We start from the raw sequence: 17647 nt of genomic DNA on the forward strand, positions 1-17647 counted from the left end.
TATTATACACGTTTTACCAAAAATATCGACTAAAATGTCATTCAGCGTAACGTTCACTACTTTAAATGTCAAACATCTTGTCAGTCATTTATAAAGTATTAAAACACCTCCTTTTAGGTGTCCATCACAGTCCATCCCAAGTCATTTTAAAACTTTATACTTTGTGTAATTTAAAAGTTTATATCCTATAAACCTCTAGATTTTACCCATTTATTTAAACAATAAGATATCTGTTATGGGGCTGCACGGTGGCGCCTCACAGCAAGAAATCCAAAAACGTGGTACAGGTGAATTGGGCATGCTAAATTGTCCCTGTTGTATGTGTGTGAATGTTTCCCAGTGATGGGTTGCAGTTGGAAGGGCATCCGCTGTGTAAGACATATGCTGGATAAGTTGGCGGTTCATTCTGCAGTGGCAACCCCAGATTAATAAAGGGACTAAACCGAAGGTGAATGAATGAATGAATATCTAGTTAATTATAAATACACAAGTTTTATTTGTACAGTCTATTTAAATGAGCATAAGCAGCACAAGGACAGCAGGATAAATGTGCACGCGACAGACTGACCTGTGCTTCTGTCATTATTAAATAACTCTAATCCTCTTTGCAGGATTTATTCTTAGAGAATGGGCGAGACACACGAGGCGATCAGTACCTGAGCTTCAGGTGAACAACCGTCTGCAGATGGAGATGTGCCGTCAGCGACCATGAAGAAGATATTCAACTTTAAGAAGAAGAAGGGCTCCCCGAGCGCCTCTGAGACCGCGAGCGTACTGTCGGCCAGCTACGATGTCAAGGAGAAAGACCTCGGGAAGGTCCACAAGGCTGCGTTCAGCGGAGATGTGGTCAAACTCAGACAGCTGGCCAAAAAGAATGATTTAAACCAGCTGGATAAGGAGAACAGGTAATGGTGGATATACTGGAGCTGATATGTTTGTAGTGGTCAAAAATCTGAATGTTACCAATCAACGGATCAGATCTTGAGATGGAAAGTTTATGGCCCCGGATGTCTTCTTAACTTCTTAAGCTTAAGGGTTCAACAATAGGGATTTGGCCAGTAGTTGCTTTACTTTAACTTGCATCAAAGACAATGCTTTTGCTTATTCACTGCTATACATTTTAACATTATTACAGAAGTAATTGCAATCCAGTATTACATATTTAAAACAGGACTCATTTAAAGACTATATTTAAAGGGGGCCTTTTATTGCCCTTTTTACAAGATGTAAAATAAATCTCTGATGAGTGTCCCTAGAGTGTCTATTTGAAGTTTCAACTCAAAATACCACATAAATTACGTTTTATAACTCTGTGAAACTGACTCTTTTAGGCTTTGATCCTAATTGTGATGTTTTGGTGACTGTCGCATTAAATTCAAATGAGATTGTGCTCTTTTCAAAAGAGGGCGGAGCTATAGATGCATAGTGACAGATTCAAAAACAAGACTAACATCCTATGCTAATGAGGGAGAGATGGTCACTAGTGGGTGGGGCTTTCCCCCTCTGATGACACCAAGCGACAACCTCCCGCTCTCCCTCGGGAAGCCAATACGGAAGTAACTGAAACTGCAATTCATCAAAATTCCGCTAGTCCTGGCTCCATAATAGAGCAAATTGCAATTGAGCCCACTGTTAGAATGTCCAACTTTACAGCAGAAAAAAAGATGTTTACAGCCTGGTACAAAGAACGATTCTGGTTCATATAGCTATTATTACCCTCCATGACAACTGTGAGGGGGGTGAATTTTTTTTATAACTCATCCGTTTCCTTTATATTAGGTTATATTAAGTTTGCATAATTAAGGGCGTGGCCACTTGAGTGACAGCTAGGTCTCGCTGGTCGCCGTCACTTCACCTCAGCTGAATCCGGCAGATTAGCCACTGATCTCGGCATATTCATCGTATTTTTGTGTTGTTTTATGTGGCTTTACACAGTCAGCTGCCTTTTGGACTTATTTTTTACAATTATCAGATGATATGGGATGCTGTGTGCATTTAATTGTGCTCACAAACCATTCATGTGGCCTCGTTTCCCATGTGAGTAAAGTTATATACTTGTATACCATCTTTATAAATGTGTGTGTTTTATTTAAGATCATTTATCATGTTCTTTAGAGCTGTAAAGCACTCCAGAATGTGACAGATTGATTAGCTGTAGGCTCTAGAACAGTCATCTGAAGCATTATCATTCAGTGTTATGCTGGAGTTCATCAATAGTCTTGCATTTACTAACACACACTATATTTGAAGTGTTTGGAAGTAATTCCCATTTGTCAGCAAAAAGGTTTTTAATCCTTTAAAATGTAATGCAATTTAGCGTGATCACTCCCATGGAGAAACTGATTAACATTTGGCATTTATTTATTTATTTATTTATTTATTTATTTACTGGGACTGATTAATGTTTGGAATTTGTTTGTTTGTTTGTTTATTTATTGGGACCGATTAATATTTAGCATTTATTTATTTATTTATTGGGACTGTTTAATATTTGGCATTCATTTATTTGTTTGTTTATTTTTTTTTCTAGACTGATTAATATTTGGCATTTATTTATTTATTTATTTATTTGTATATTTATTTATTGGGACTGATTAATATTTAGAATTTATTTATTTATTTATTGGAACTGATTAATATTTGGCATTTATTTATTTATTTGTATATTTATTGGGACTGATTAATATTTGGCATTTATTTATTTATTTATTTGTATATTTATTTATTGGGACTGATTAATATTTGGCATTTATTTATTTATTTATTTGTATATTTATTTATTGGGACTGATTAATATTTAGAATTTATTTATTTATTTATTAGGACTGATTCATATTTGACATTTATTTATTTATTTATTTGTATATTTATTTATTGGGACTGATTAATATTTGGCATTTATTTATTTATTTATTTGTATATTTATTTATTGGGACTGATTAATATTTGGCATTTATTTATTTATTTATTTGTATATTTATTTATTGGGACTGATTAATATTTAGAATTTATTTATTTATTTATTGGGACTGATTCATATTTGACATTTATTTATTTATTTATTTGTATATTTATTTATTGGGACTGATTAATATTTGGCATTTATTTATTTATTTGTATATTTATTTATTGGGACTGATTAATATTTAGAATTTATTTATTTATTTATTGGGACTGATTCATATTTGACATTTATTTATTTATTTATTTGTATATTTATTTATTGGGACTGATTATTATTTGGCATTTATTTATTTATTTATTTGTATATTTATTTATTGGGATAGATTTAATATTTGGCATTTATTTATTTATTTATTTATTTATTTATTTATTTATTTATTTATTTATTTATTGGGATTGATTTAATATTTGGCATTTATTTATTTATTTATTTATTTATTTATTGGGACTGATTAATATTTGGAATTTATTTATTTATTTGTATATTTATTTATTGGGACTGATGAATATTTGGCATTTATTTATTTATTTATTTATGTGTATATTTATTTATTGGGATTGATTTAATATTTGGCATTTATTTATTTATTTATTTATTTATTGGGATTGATTTAATATTTGGCATTTATTTATTTATTTATTTATTTATTTATTTATTGGAACAGATTATTATTTGGCATTTATTTATTTATTTATTTATTGGGACTGATTAATATTTGGCATTTATTTATTTATTGGGACTGATTAATATTTGGCATTTATTTATTTATTTATTTGTATATTTATTTATTGGGATTGATTTAATATTTGGCATTTATTTATTTATTTATTTATTTATTGGGATTGATTTAATATTTGGCATTTATTTATTTATTTATTTATTTATTTATTGGGACTGATTAATATTTGGCATTTATTTATTTATTTGTATATTTATTTATTGGGACTGATTAATATTTGGCATTTATTTATTTATTTATTTATTTGTATATTTATTTATTGGGACTGATTAATATTTGGCATTTATTTATTTATTTATTTGTATATTTATTTATTGGGATTGATTTAATATTTGGCATTTATTTATTTATTTATTTATTTATTGGGATTGATTTAATATTTGGTATTTATTTATTTATTTATTTATTTATTGGAACAGATTAATATTTGGCATTTATTTATTTATTGGGACTGATTAATATTTGGCATTTATTTATTTATTGGGACTGATTAATATTTGGCATTTATTTATTTATTGGGACTGATTAATATTTGGCATTTATTTATTTATTGGGACTGATTAATATTTGGCATTTATTTATTTATTTATTGGGACTGATTAATATTAAGCATTTATTTATTTATTTATTTATTTATTTATTGGAACTGATTGATATTTGGCATTTATTTATTTATTTATTTATTTATTTATTGGGACTGATTAATATTTGGCATTTATTTATTTATTGGGACTGATTAATATTTGGCATTTATTTATTTATTGGGACTGATTAATATTTGGCATTTATTTATTTATTTATTGGGACTGATTAATATTTAGCATTTATTTATTTATTTATTTATTTATTTATTTATTTATTGGGACTGATTGATATTTGGCATTTATTTATTTATTTATTTATTTATTTATTTATTTATTTATTGGGACTGATTGATATTTGGCATTTATTTATTTATTTGTTTAATTATTTATTAGGACTGGTTAATATTTGGCATTTATTATATATTAAGGTTTTTTTTATTAAATTAAATTTTATATAATAATTTTATTTAAAATACTGTCAAGTCCCATTTAATGTGTTTAGTTTTTCTTGCGTAAATTTATCTGTTTTGCTTAATGACCATAGAACATTATTTCATGCATATTTTGAGCCTAATTTAATTTAAAATATTGTCACTAAATGAAAGTATTAATGTCTACAAAAACAATTTTCCCCACAGAACTGCGCTGCACATCGCTTGTGCCTGTGGACACACAGATGTTGTTCAGTTCTTGGTGGAGAGCAAAGTGAAGCTCAACTTATGTGACAATCAGAACCGCTCCGCCTTAATGAAGGTAAACTCAGACTGTTCTTAATAATTAAATCATGAAAATCATATACAGAGCTCAGCTTAAATCAGTACACCCATCACAGATCTCTCTTTTATATTCACATTTTCTATAGAATGCTTCACGATAATACATTTGTGCAAATACATTAGATTAATCAGTACCAAAGCCAAAACTACAACTAATCTAACAAAAAACATAAGATCAGAGTCCAAAAATTAGTACATACAATGTTGAAGAAAATATATTAAAGAAGATTTAAAGAAACAGCAAAAATCAAGAGAAACCTAAAAATCTATGTAATTTCGATTGTTTCTTTTTTATTTTTAGTTTTCAATTTAAATGCATTTTCTTTTTATTCCTCAAGATGTTAAATGACCAAACTCTTAATTTAATGGATTTAAATATTTAATAAAACTGTTTTGCTTAAATGTATCAAAAAATGATTGGCTATATTGAATGGGAAATGGATAAAAATACTTTAAATAAATAAATAAATAAATAAAAGGTGAATATTTATGCTGAGCACTGTAAATATGAACACATGCTGACTGGTGTGCGTGCGTGCGTGTGTGTGCGCGCGTGTGTGTGTGTGTCTCACAGGCGGTTCAGTGCGAACAAGACCGCTCCGTCTCTTTGCTCCTGGAACATGAGGCTGATCCAAACCTGGTGGACATCAATGGAAACACAGCATTACACCTGTCTGCCCGCATCCCTTCTCTACCTGTAGCACTACAGCTCCTGGAGCACTCAGCCAACATCAACGCACAAAATAAGGTCAAATATCAGTATTGAAGTCCATTATTTTTTCTGTATTGTGACGCAGTTCCTAGTGAAACAGAATATTAAATGAGGAAACGGTGGGCGTGGCTTGTTTTTTCTACTGCGAGCTGAATGGATGTAGTAAAGTAGGCATTTCATTCTGAAAGATGAGAATTGAGATAGAATTTAACTGAAAAAATACAGGAAGTGCATTTTCAGATTTTAATTAAAGATTAGAAGGGCAAACTTTTTTTTTTTCTTAATGACATGCACAGATTAATTTTTCACCACAAAGCAAGCGTTGTGAGCTAACAAAATCAATACGGTTAGTTTTGATTTCTTGGGCACTTTAAACTAAAGAGTTATTACAGTATTAACTACGGGTACAATAACATGGACTTCCCACGGTTCGATTTGGTTTTAGGCCATGATTTCAGTACTATTCAATATATAATTCATTCATTTTCTTTTCGGCTTAGTCCCTTTATTATTCCGGGGTTGCCACAGCGGAATGAACCGCCAACTTATCCAGCACGTTTTCTACACAGCGGATGCCCTTCCAGCCGCAACCCATCTCTGGGAATTCACACTCACACACTACGAACAATTTAGCCTTCCCAATTCACCTTTACTGCATGTCTTTGGACTGTGGGGGAAACCGGAGCACCTGGAGGAAACCCACGCGAACGCAGGGAGAACATGCAAACTCCATGCAGAAACGCCAACTGACCCAGCCGAGGCTCGAACCAGTGACCAGTGCTGTGAGGCGACAGCACTACCTACTCCGCCACTGCGTCGCTTCAATATATAATATGTTCAGTAAAAAAGCACTGTCAAATAATAATAAAAATAATAATAATACCAAAATAAACAGTGCTTTTCCATGCACCTGCTAGTGTTGTCCTGATGCTGGAATTTCCAACTTCGATACGATACCTTGAAAAATATTGATATTCGATACCATTTTTGAAACAACAAAATCTGCAACATTAAAAGTATGCAAATGAAGTAAAAAGGGAAAAATATAACTAAACCATATAATGTTTATAGCAGGTACGTCAACAGTCTTTAAGTCCAGAAGGCAATAAATAAAAAAACACAATTAGTCCAATTTCATCTTACTTTCTGATGAATACAGAAGTGTTTAAATCTTAATGTTATTATTGATTATTCATCTCCCTGCGAGAGAGCAAATCCATTAGTATTTATTTTATTTACTTATTTAACCAGGAAAGTCCCATTGAGATAGAATATATCTCTTCTACCAGGGAGTCCTGGTCAAGACAGTTAGCATAGGACAGAGTTACAAAAAAAAAAAACATATCACAATACAGACCAACACAAAAATTAATATAAACCAAAATTAATTATTAAAATGTGCACTGTTCTAAATAGACTTACTTTAAAATATTTTTAAATATAGTGATAGATGGTGCAGATTTCAAATGCAGTATTATCAATACTAACCAAAAGCAAGATTTTATCATTTTAAACATTTCAGTATCGATATTTTTGACACCTAACAGTAGCTTTAGTTACGTAAACTGTCAAATATAATCAAATAACACTGCATGCTGAGCATATAATCAAATTAAATACAAGTTAACCATTACTTGGCTCTATAGCTTTTCAGTCAAGAGCAGAGTGATCATTATCTTTTGTTGGTTCATTAATATTAAAACACAAACAGCAGGAATAAGTTACAGATAACACAATTTCGCCAATGTTTACATTCTAAGGCATAAGCGATCGAATGCTAATCAAGTCAAACAGATGGACATAACTGTTAGTCATAACTGATGAGAAGCAAGACTTAATTTGGGCATTGTAACTTTCAGTCAGCTGTTCAGATGAGGCGCTTCTCACGCTCTGATATGCGGTGCACGTCACTTTCATTTTCACGTGAAAGCATCTCCTGCTTTAGTGCTCACTGATGGACATTTACTCGCAGGGAGACATGTTTCAGTGCATGAACATACATTAAACATGCACAGAGCCAGTTCAGAAAGTAATTGAAAAATGGGGGAAATGCTAAATCCAATTTTTAAATTTTAATGCAAAACCGAAAAGCCATAATATCTTTAAATGTGTTGAGAATTGTAGCATCCCTAATATTAACCACACAAAAACAGCCTTATGATAGAAGAAATTGCACTACTATGTGCTATAATACTATGTGCTAGATAAATTCAGCCAGAGGTCAATGTGTCCAACTCTTCCATGAACTTATAGGCAGGATGCGCTTATAAACCAAAAATGATGGCCTTGCACATTGAAAGGAAAGATGGATAATGCAATCCACATTTTAAATTATATTGTTGGGGTTTGATTGACAGGATGGCAACACTCCACTGATGCTGGCTTTGATGGAAAACCACGCAGACATGACGGAGCTTTTACTGAAAGAGGGAGCGGATGTTAATGTCAAGAACCAGGAGCAGCGGTATGAGAAATGCACTTTAATGGATTAGTTCACTGAACAAAAGTTCTTTCCTCATCATTGTTGTGTGCGTTTAAGAAGAAATACATGCAGAAGTTTTACAGTCATTATTGACTGTTTAATTGATCTTAATCTTATTCAATCTATTTTTTATATCTATATTAATTAATCAGTCCCTCTAGGATTTGCTAGTCGATTGGTATAAATATTTTTGTGTATTTTCACAGCAAAAACCAAGAACTGAGAAACGGATGATGCCATTAATCTTGACAAAAGTCGTCACAAAAAGTCATAATTTGAGGCTTCAAATATTTGTAAAAATCCCTGACAAATTCTGGATGGACTGATTATTATTTGGCATCTTTTATCGATATTTACATTTACATTTAGTCATTTAGCAGACGCTTTTATCCAAAGCGACTTACAAATGAGGACAAGAAAGCAATTTACAAGTGCTATAGCGAGTTTCAGGTGTGTAATGTCTAAGAAGCAAAGCATTAGTAATGTTTTTTTTTTTTTTTTGAGAGAGAGAGTACAGTTAGTGGTATAGCCAGAGAGGCAGTTACAGATTAGGAAGGAAAGTGGAGACTAAATAGTTGAGTTTTTAGTCGTTTCTTGAAGACAGCAAGTGACTCTGCTGTTCTGATGTAGTTAGGGAGTTCATTCCACCAACTGGGCAGATTGAATGTGAGAGTTCGGGAAAGTGATTTCTTCCCTCTTGGGGATGGAACCACGAGCAGACGTTTATTCACAGAACGCAAGTTTCTGGAGGGCACATACATCTGCAGAAGTGAGAGCAGATAAGAAGGAGCAAAGCCAGAGGTCGCTTTGTTAGCAAACATCAGAGCTTTGAATTTGATGCGAGCAGCAACTGGCAGCCAGTGCAAACGGGTGAGTAGCGGAGTGACATGTGCTCTTTTGAGTTCATCAAGACTACTCGTGCTGCTGCGTTCTGAAGCAGCTGAAGAGGTTTGATAGAGTTAGCTGGAAGCCCGACTAGTAGAGAGTTGCAATAATCCAGTTTGGAGAGAACAAGAGCTTGAACAATGAGTTGAGCTGCATGTTCAGATAGGAAGGGTCGGACCTTTCTGATGTTATAGAGTGCGAATCTGCAAGATCGAGCAGTTCTAGAAATGTGGTCAGAGAAGTTTAGTTGGTCATCAATCGTTACTCCAAGGCTTTTTACCATTTTGGATGCAGTGATGGTTGCCCCATCTATCTGGATTGAGAAGTTATGATGAAGAGTCGGGATGGCAGAAACTTCAAGCATTTCCGTTTTTGCGAGGTTAAGCTGAAGATGATGATCTTTCATCCAGTGTGAAATGTCTGACAGGCAGGCTGAAATATTTATATTAGTGAAATATATATAGGCTGAAATATTTATATTAGTGCTGTCAAATGACTAATCATAATTAATCGCATACAAAACAAAAGTTTGATTTTACATAATAATGTGTGTGTACTCACTGTGTATATAATATTGTGTATATATAAATAAAACATATATAAAATATGAAACCAAATTATTTACATATATGATTTAAATACAAGCTTTTTATTTTTATATATTTCTCTTTTTTGATTTTTGCATGTTGTGTTGTTTTTTTTTCGTTCTATTTATTAATTTGGGCTATTTCTTTAAAAACAAAATAAGAAACGCACCTACAGTAATACCAAAGGCAAGTCATTTCACTCGACGGCCATCTTTGAAACGCCTCTCATGCAGTATGCTTGGGCATTCTGCCTGAATGAGGAAACATCAAATTCTCCAAAACTGTTAGCCAAGCTTACGATTACATTAAATATTTGGAATCACCAATTAAATTAAGCAACAACTGTCTCATAAGTTTAGTTTCTAAATGTCTGAATCAAACAAAATCGGCATTATTTCAGGGTGCCCAAGCTAATGCGCATGTGCACTGGAATAGAAGGAGATCACGACACCAACCTCATTCATGCCAGTGTTACACATTATCATCCTGAGGTTAATGGTTCGTCAGATCGCGCTGCTCTTCTGAAGTAATCCACAACTTGGTCTTAATAGTGAATCTCCTCTAGAAATGACAGCGACTCTTTGTTTACAATTTTGTGGACAGACTGTACCTCGCGTTCGTTTTATACAGATTATAAAACCAAAAAAATTTTGTTTTAAAGTGCACTTGGTTCTTTTAAAAGCACAGATTTCAAGCTTGTTGTGGATATATTTCTTATGTCTGTGAAGCAAGTGTTCGCTGTGATTCCAGTGTGTTTGATGACTACAAAACCTGTCGTAAAAGCACTCGTCTGGTACGAGCTTCTCCCCCGGAGAAACATCAGTCTATAGCAATCACTGATTGGCTCCTGAACTAGTAGGCGGGGCTTCATTCATCATATTGACCGTTACACTTTTCCCTATTCAAATCTATACGAGTGACATGTCTTGTGTGTTCAAGAGTCTTTGGTAATATACCTAACCGAAATAATAATAATAAATCTTTATTTTTCAATTAACAACATTTTTTTGGTATTTTTAGTTCTTGTCAACAGTATCAATAATACACATTTTGTTCATCATTAAGGTCTGCATTGATGATAGCGGCGTGCAATGGACAAATCAGCATGGTGCGTTTGCTCCTTCAATATGATGCTGACATTACGGTGAAAGATGATAAGGGATGGTCATCTGATGATTATGCCGTCATGAATGGACACCACGCGTAAGGGCTTTTCTCTTTTGTCTGCATGTTGTGTAAACTCACAATTTTACATTGAGTTGTTGTATTAACAATGCATTTAGTAATTATTTAAAGGGGACCTGTTATGCTATAATCACTTTTATAAGGAGTATAAACACAGTTGTGTGACAGCAGTGTGTGATTACAGAATATTATTGAATTTTTTTTATTGACCTTATTCTACAATGCGGAAGTGCGCTTGTTTTTGCGCTTGTTTTTGGACTTCCGATATAGTTGCCTATGGGAGAAATCACTAGAAATAATAAACGGCAGAAAACGGTCAAACTACTCGCTCTACAAACAAGTGTTTGCATGACTATACATAAAAAGTAGAATAATATAATAAGAAAAGATCAGTTTGCAACATAAAGCAGCAGAACGAGCTGTTTTTAACCTCTAAAAATGAATGGATGTGAATGACACCGGAAGTTTTGAGCCAAAAAGATTCAAATGGCTACGCCCGCCCGTACGCGGAGAATAAGGTTAATAATCACACTTGATAAAAACAGTCTGCAGAAACACGTTAGCCGCATTTCCACGATCGTGCCTAAAGCGAGCGTTCCAGGGCGAGCCGTGGCCAGTCGTGTTTCCACTGTCACTTCCAGGATCCTGATCGGGCCAAAGCGGGGCTTCCTTGGGGCCAGCGGCTGGCTTTTTTCAGCTCGCCGAAAATTTGGGCTGAATGTTTGACAGCGTCCACCGAAACGAGGATGCTATAAAATACATTTCATAGCGAGTTATTACCGGAGAATTTCTGTGGTTTTATATTATGGATGGTGCGCTGGGTCATCTCTCCGTTAGTGGCAAGACCACTCGATGCACGATGCCAGGGGCGTAGCAGACATTTTAAAAGTGGGGGGGGGACGGCTGTATGAGATCATATGTTCATATAATTATTAATCACCCGTTTCTAAATGGTCTGTCTCTAAAAGTGAGGGGGACGGATCCCCCCGGTTGCTACGCCCCTGCACGATGCCAACTGTCGGTCGGCGAGTAAACGAATACAACGTATGAAATTACATAGGCCTGTGCGTATAGGCATATAATGTAATGCTGTATAGCAGCCTGTCATTTGTTTGTTTCGTTGTCTTATTTTTAATCGTTTCATGATGATGTGATATTTCTGCCTGCCTGGTTCACGCTGAACTGGGCTGGTTGTGTGACGTTTGATTCGGGGGACGTTCTGGGGATGGGGTTTGCGTGACGTGCTGCGAGCTACTAGCCCGACAGTGAAAACATGACATAATTTCGGCCTCACTGCTCATGTTTCCGGGCTATTGGCCCAGCCCAGCCCAGCTTGACAAAAGCCCTAACTCGCACTGGCCCGACAGTTGAAATGTGGCTTTTGATTGACAATCTCCTTTTGTACGTGTCATCAGCCCCGCCCATTAGGCACCATCTCATTAGCATAGGACGTTAGTCTTGTTTTGGAATTTGCCACTATGCTGACATGTGTAGCTCCGCCCTCTATTGAAAAGAGCACAATCTCATTTGAATTTAAAGCGACAGTCACCAAAACATCACAATTAGGATCAAAGCCTACAAGGGTCAGTTAGGGTCAGAGAGTTATAAGACATTATTTGTGTGGTCTAGAGACATCAGATACTTGGAAAAAGGATCATAATAGGTCCCCTTTAATACGATGCATTGTAGCATTCACATTGGCAATGTTTTGTTGATAAAATGCGAACACTGCAGATGTTTTTGTTTTCAGAATAGACAGCCTTGTTTGAACCCTTTTCTTGTAGGAGCTCATATCAGTAATTGTGTTCCAGATGTTCACATTTGATCATCGAGCATGGGACGAAGAAAAGATCACTCCAGTCACCTTCCCGTTTTACCGGCAACAAAAAGAAACGCACATCCACTCTCGGCAGCCCTGGCAGACTCGGGGCTGGTTTGCCTTTAGGAGGGCCTGCTCTGGATAAAGATGGTATAATAAAGATGCATTACATAACTGAAGGATTTCTGTGTTTCCTGTTCATGTACAGTACGTCAATATTTATGCAGCACTGACTGCAGTGTTTTTGATTTTGTTACTCCACACTCATCTGTTGTAGCAGCAGGAAGCAGCTCCGTAGCAGCAGGGAAAGGTATTGCTAACATGTGCCAACCGATGTACAGTAGATCAGACACAATGTTTTTTACCATCTCAGAGTATAAAACACATTACTGAATGGTAAATCATGGTGTGTCCTATCGTAGGAGCTGTCCTACTCTGTGTTGTATACTTGCATACTAGATTAAAACCTATTCATACCAAAAAACTGACCTTGTGAGAATATACAATTTTTAGCATACTATTTTTAGCATTAACATATATACACACACACACTACACACCATACCAGACACTTTATTAGGTACACCTTACTAATACCGGGTTGGACCCCCTTTAGCATTCAGAACTGCCTTAATCCTTTGTGGCATAGATTCAACAAGGTACTGGAAATATTCCTCAGATTTTATTCCATATTGACATGATAGCATCACGCAGGTGCTGCAGATTTGTCGGCTGCATATACATGATGCCAATCTCCCGTTTCACCCCATCCTAAAGGTGCTCTATTGGATTGAGCTCTTGTGACTGTGGAGGCCATTTGAGTACAGTGAACTCATTGTCATGTTCAAGAAACCAGTCTGAGATGATTCAGGCTTTATGACATGGCGCATCATCCTGCTAGAAGGAGCCATAAGAAGATGGGTAGACTGTGGTCATTGAGTTACTCTTGCCTTTCTATCTGCTGGAACCAGTCTGGTCATTCTCCTCTGACCTCAACAAGGCATTTGCGCCCACAGAACTGCCGCTCACTGGATATTTTCTCTTTTTCTGGACCATTCTCTGTAAACCCTAGAGATAGTTGTGCGTGAAATTCCCAGTAGATCAGCAGTTTCTGAAATACTCAGACCAGCCTGTCTGGCACCAACAACCATGCCACTTTCAAGGTCACTTAAATCCCCTTTCTTCCCCATTCTGATGCTTAGTTTGAACTGCAGCAGATCGTCTTGACCATGTCTACATGCCTAAATACCTTGAGTTGCTGCCATGTGATTGGCTGATTGCAAATTCACATTAAGGAGCTGTTGGACAGGTGTACCTAATAAAGTGGCCGGTGAGTGTATGCAAATGTTTGAATGGGTAATTAATGGATTTGAGGGAACCAAGGAGATGAGAACAAAAAAATACTTTATCGGTGTGAATAGGTCCTTAGTAAATTGCAAGATGTTCATAATAGTTACGGATTTTATTCAGCAGGAAGGGTCTATTTCGTCCTATATGAAGATGGTAATGCCATTTATATTTCTCTTCTCAGATACAGAGGATAATTCCCACACAGACTCCATCAGCAGGTGAGACGTCAGACAGGAGTAGGTGATAGCAGATACACATGATAAATTTAGCAAGCGCTAAATGTTGTTAATTTGTAGGGCATCAAAAAGCGGTGCTGCTGATTCCTGGCCTTCATCAGATGAAGATGACGAGTTAGATATGAGCCCAAAGGTAACTGCTGTAAGTGGCGACCATTCTTAATAACATGTCATACTGATTTAAAACACTTGTGCACATATTGTTTTTTAATTTTTTTACAGAAACAAAAAGTGAACTTAAAGAAGCTTATAAGCTCCTCAAAAAGGGAAAAGATAGACGGTAAGTTGTAAATGCAAATGTTTTGTAACGAAAGTATTGTGGTTGTTCTGTCATTTTAAGCCCCATCTCCGTAGCAAAATCCGTTTAAAGAAACCTAGACAATGTGGCCATATTGGCAGCTTTTTAAAAGAAAAAAGCTAAATCTGACACGCATTATATAAAATTTTATTGCTTAAACTCAAAATAGGCTAACAAATGGTTTTATTCATGCTTAATTTTAGAGAATTTATACAGGGTAATATCTTAGACCACAGGTGTCAAACTCTGTTCCTGGAGGGCCACAGCTCTGCACAGTTGAGTCTTACTAATTGAGTCCTTCAGGCTTGTTTGAAACCTGCAGGTAAGTGTGTTGGATCAGCGTTGGAACTAAACTATGCAGTGCTGCGGCTGTCCAGGAACTGAGCCTGACAGCCCTGTCTTAGGCCAAGTCCACATGCACACGGGTATTTTTTGCATGTTTGTTTTAAAAAAAATCTCTGTCTACATTAAAATGCAAAAGCGCACTGTGGTACACGGTTTAGGGCATAGGTGTCAAAGTCAACTCCTGGAGAGCCGCAGCTCTGCACAGTTTTGCACCAATCTTAATCAAACACAGCTGATTCAATTAATCAAGGTCTTCAAGATTCTTAATTATTTGGATTAGCTGTGTTTGACCAGGGTTGGAGCAAAACTGTGCAGAGCTGCAGCCCTCCAGGAATTGACTTTGACATCTATGGTCACATCAAAAGCAGAAATGGGAATTTACGCGAGTAAGTCAATGCAAATGCACTAATAGAGGCAAATTACCAACATGTGACGCAAATGACATGGACTGTGTGGATCGTTTGGGGTGAACGCTCACAATTGGCCTCAATCGTGTGTACCATGCAAGTTCAAATTATTCAACTTGAGTGGAAAATTTGCGTGAGGTAAAAAACATCACAAGAGTAAACTGAAGTGAGTGATGCAGTGAAGCAATTTGGTGTGAACCCAGCATTACTTGGCCAATCAGAAAGGAGAAAACAGCTTGCTCACTAATTTTATAAGGGAAAAACTCTTCTGTTTATTTTTTGAAAAAATTAAAAAGCCAGAGTTTTCAGAAAGTTTCGGTTTCAGTCAGCTGATACTGAGTAGATGAATAACCAAACCGGTTTCGAAAATACCCATGTCCGTGTTGACAGGGCCTGAATCAAAGAGGAAAGGCAAATGCAAAAAGAGTCAAATCAAAGCGCGACTCCTTTCCCACAGCCACCATATTGAGCGTTGTGATGTGCTGTCTCTGTCTGCAGTCATAGCAGATCAAGATGCAGATAAATCCTGGAGCGGATCCGAGTCTGAACCGGACAGTGAGGATAAGGGTGAAAAGCGCCCACCACTGTCCAGGCCACTCCCCTCCAGCAGTACCTCCCTCCAACCCCCTGTAGAAACCCTACCCACCTCTTTGTCCCACCCACCCCAGATGAGTTCCACCCCCTTCAGCAGCACCTTTAAGGTAAACCCCTCCTCATGTCTTGTTCATTGTCTAACAATTACCTTTTTTTATTGTTTTCATTCAACCCAAAACACACTGCCATGTCAGAGGGGCAGAGCGAGTTAAATGAGCTGCCTTCTGGTAGTAAACCAGAAGGCAATGAAAGTCCAGAAGATGAATCTGAAGAAGATGATGATGAAGAAGAAGGAGAGGACGATGAGGATGGAGAAGATGAAGAAGAGGAGGAGGAGGAAGAAGAAGGTGAGGATGATGAAGAGGAAGATGATGAAGAAGAAGATGAGGATTGTGATGAAGATGATGAAGAGGAAGATGAAGAAGAGGAAGCTGCCGCAGCTTGTGAGTCAACAGATATTCCTGAATTGCCTAAAATCACAACTCCAGATGTGGCTGACGCTCAAAAAGCAGAACAATTGGAAGCTGTTGAAAATGTCAGCCAACATGAACAGGACATCAGGGAAGACGGAATGGATCAAGAGCAAGAGGAAATGGATGTGAAAGAAATGATTCCTAAAAAGCCACTCTTAGGAGGACCAATTCCACGGATTCCCAGTATAGAGGACGGCTGTCTTGTGTCAGCTGTCAGAGTCGAGGCTAGATTCTCTGATGAGGAGGACAGTCGAGCTTCGGAACAGAGTGTGGACAGAAAATTACACAAGAATCCAGTTGAGAGCAAGAATGAAAAGCAAAGTGACGATGATAATGACTGGGAGGATGAAGATGATGCAGATGAGGAGCTGTTGAGAACAGGGAAAACTTCAGAAGTAGAGGAATCTCACGGAGCAACTCTTATATGTGAAGATCCACAAAATGATTGTCACATCAGCAATCACGATGTTCCCTTAGCTTCACCCAAGTCAAAGGCAGCAGAAGATGAAGATGATTGGGATGATGTTGACGAGGAAGAAGAAACCCAACCAAAGAAGCCTCTGAACTTATTTCTGACATTGCTTGGACAGAAGGAACCAGACAGCCCGGAGGTATCCTGGGAATCTGGTTCTGACAAAAGCGATGGGACGCAAGTGGGAGATGAAGAATTAAACCAGAAGATGCCAAATGCAGAAAAAGAGCAAGAAGAAGAGGTTTTGGTTGAAGATGAGTCATTGTTTGAACCAGTTGAGCACCTTTCCCAGAGTCCTGTACATGAAGAACCAGATCATAGTGATGACAGTGAATCTATACCAGTGTCTATGATTGTTGGCCAAAGCGACGAAGATCAAAGTATAAGTCAAGGCGAAGACAGCCAAGTGAAGCAAATGCAATATGACTTTGCAAGTGGCTCAGTCAAAGTGTCTGAAATGGATCAGGTCTCTGATATTTCAGATGAGGAATCTATGCTAGAAGAAGATGATAGAGGTGCTGATGCTGCAAGCCAACCACAGGCCTCCAATCTCTTCAGTAGTAGCCCAAAACGCTCAACTACATCAAGTACAAAACAGCACGAAAAACCAGTATTGATGAGATCTCTCTCGAGTAGCCCCAAACCTTCAAATGCAAGGAGCTCAGTTCCAACAAGTCCAAAATCCCCCCAAAATCTAAGTTCAAAACACTCTTCAATTACAATGAGCCCAGTTCCAATA

General features: G+C 36.4%; 1 protein-coding gene across 1 annotated transcript in view; it reads left to right on the forward strand.

Annotated features, from left to right (window-relative positions):
- si:ch211-272n13.3 (ankyrin repeat domain-containing protein 26) overlaps positions 1–17647 on the forward strand; it is a 79667-nt gene that overhangs the window by 419 nt on the left and 61601 nt on the right. The window contains exons 2-11 of the mRNA XM_056451662.1: positions 612–905; positions 4927–5041; positions 5639–5812; positions 8134–8240; positions 10796–10933; positions 12727–12884; positions 14265–14301; positions 14380–14452; positions 14542–14599; positions 15868–16070. Coding sequence (XP_056307637.1) covers positions 709–905; positions 4927–5041; positions 5639–5812; positions 8134–8240; positions 10796–10933; positions 12727–12884; positions 14265–14301; positions 14380–14452; positions 14542–14599; positions 15868–16070 — 1260 coding nt within the window. The 5' untranslated portion in view covers positions 612–708. The remainder of the gene's footprint in view (positions 1–611; positions 906–4926; positions 5042–5638; positions 5813–8133; positions 8241–10795; positions 10934–12726; positions 12885–14264; positions 14302–14379; positions 14453–14541; positions 14600–15867; positions 16071–17647) is intronic.

This window comes from Danio aesculapii, chromosome 25 (assembly GCF_903798145.1).
Source record: "Danio aesculapii chromosome 25, fDanAes4.1, whole genome shotgun sequence".
NCBI lineage: Eukaryota > Metazoa > Chordata > Actinopteri > Cypriniformes > Danionidae > Danio > Danio aesculapii.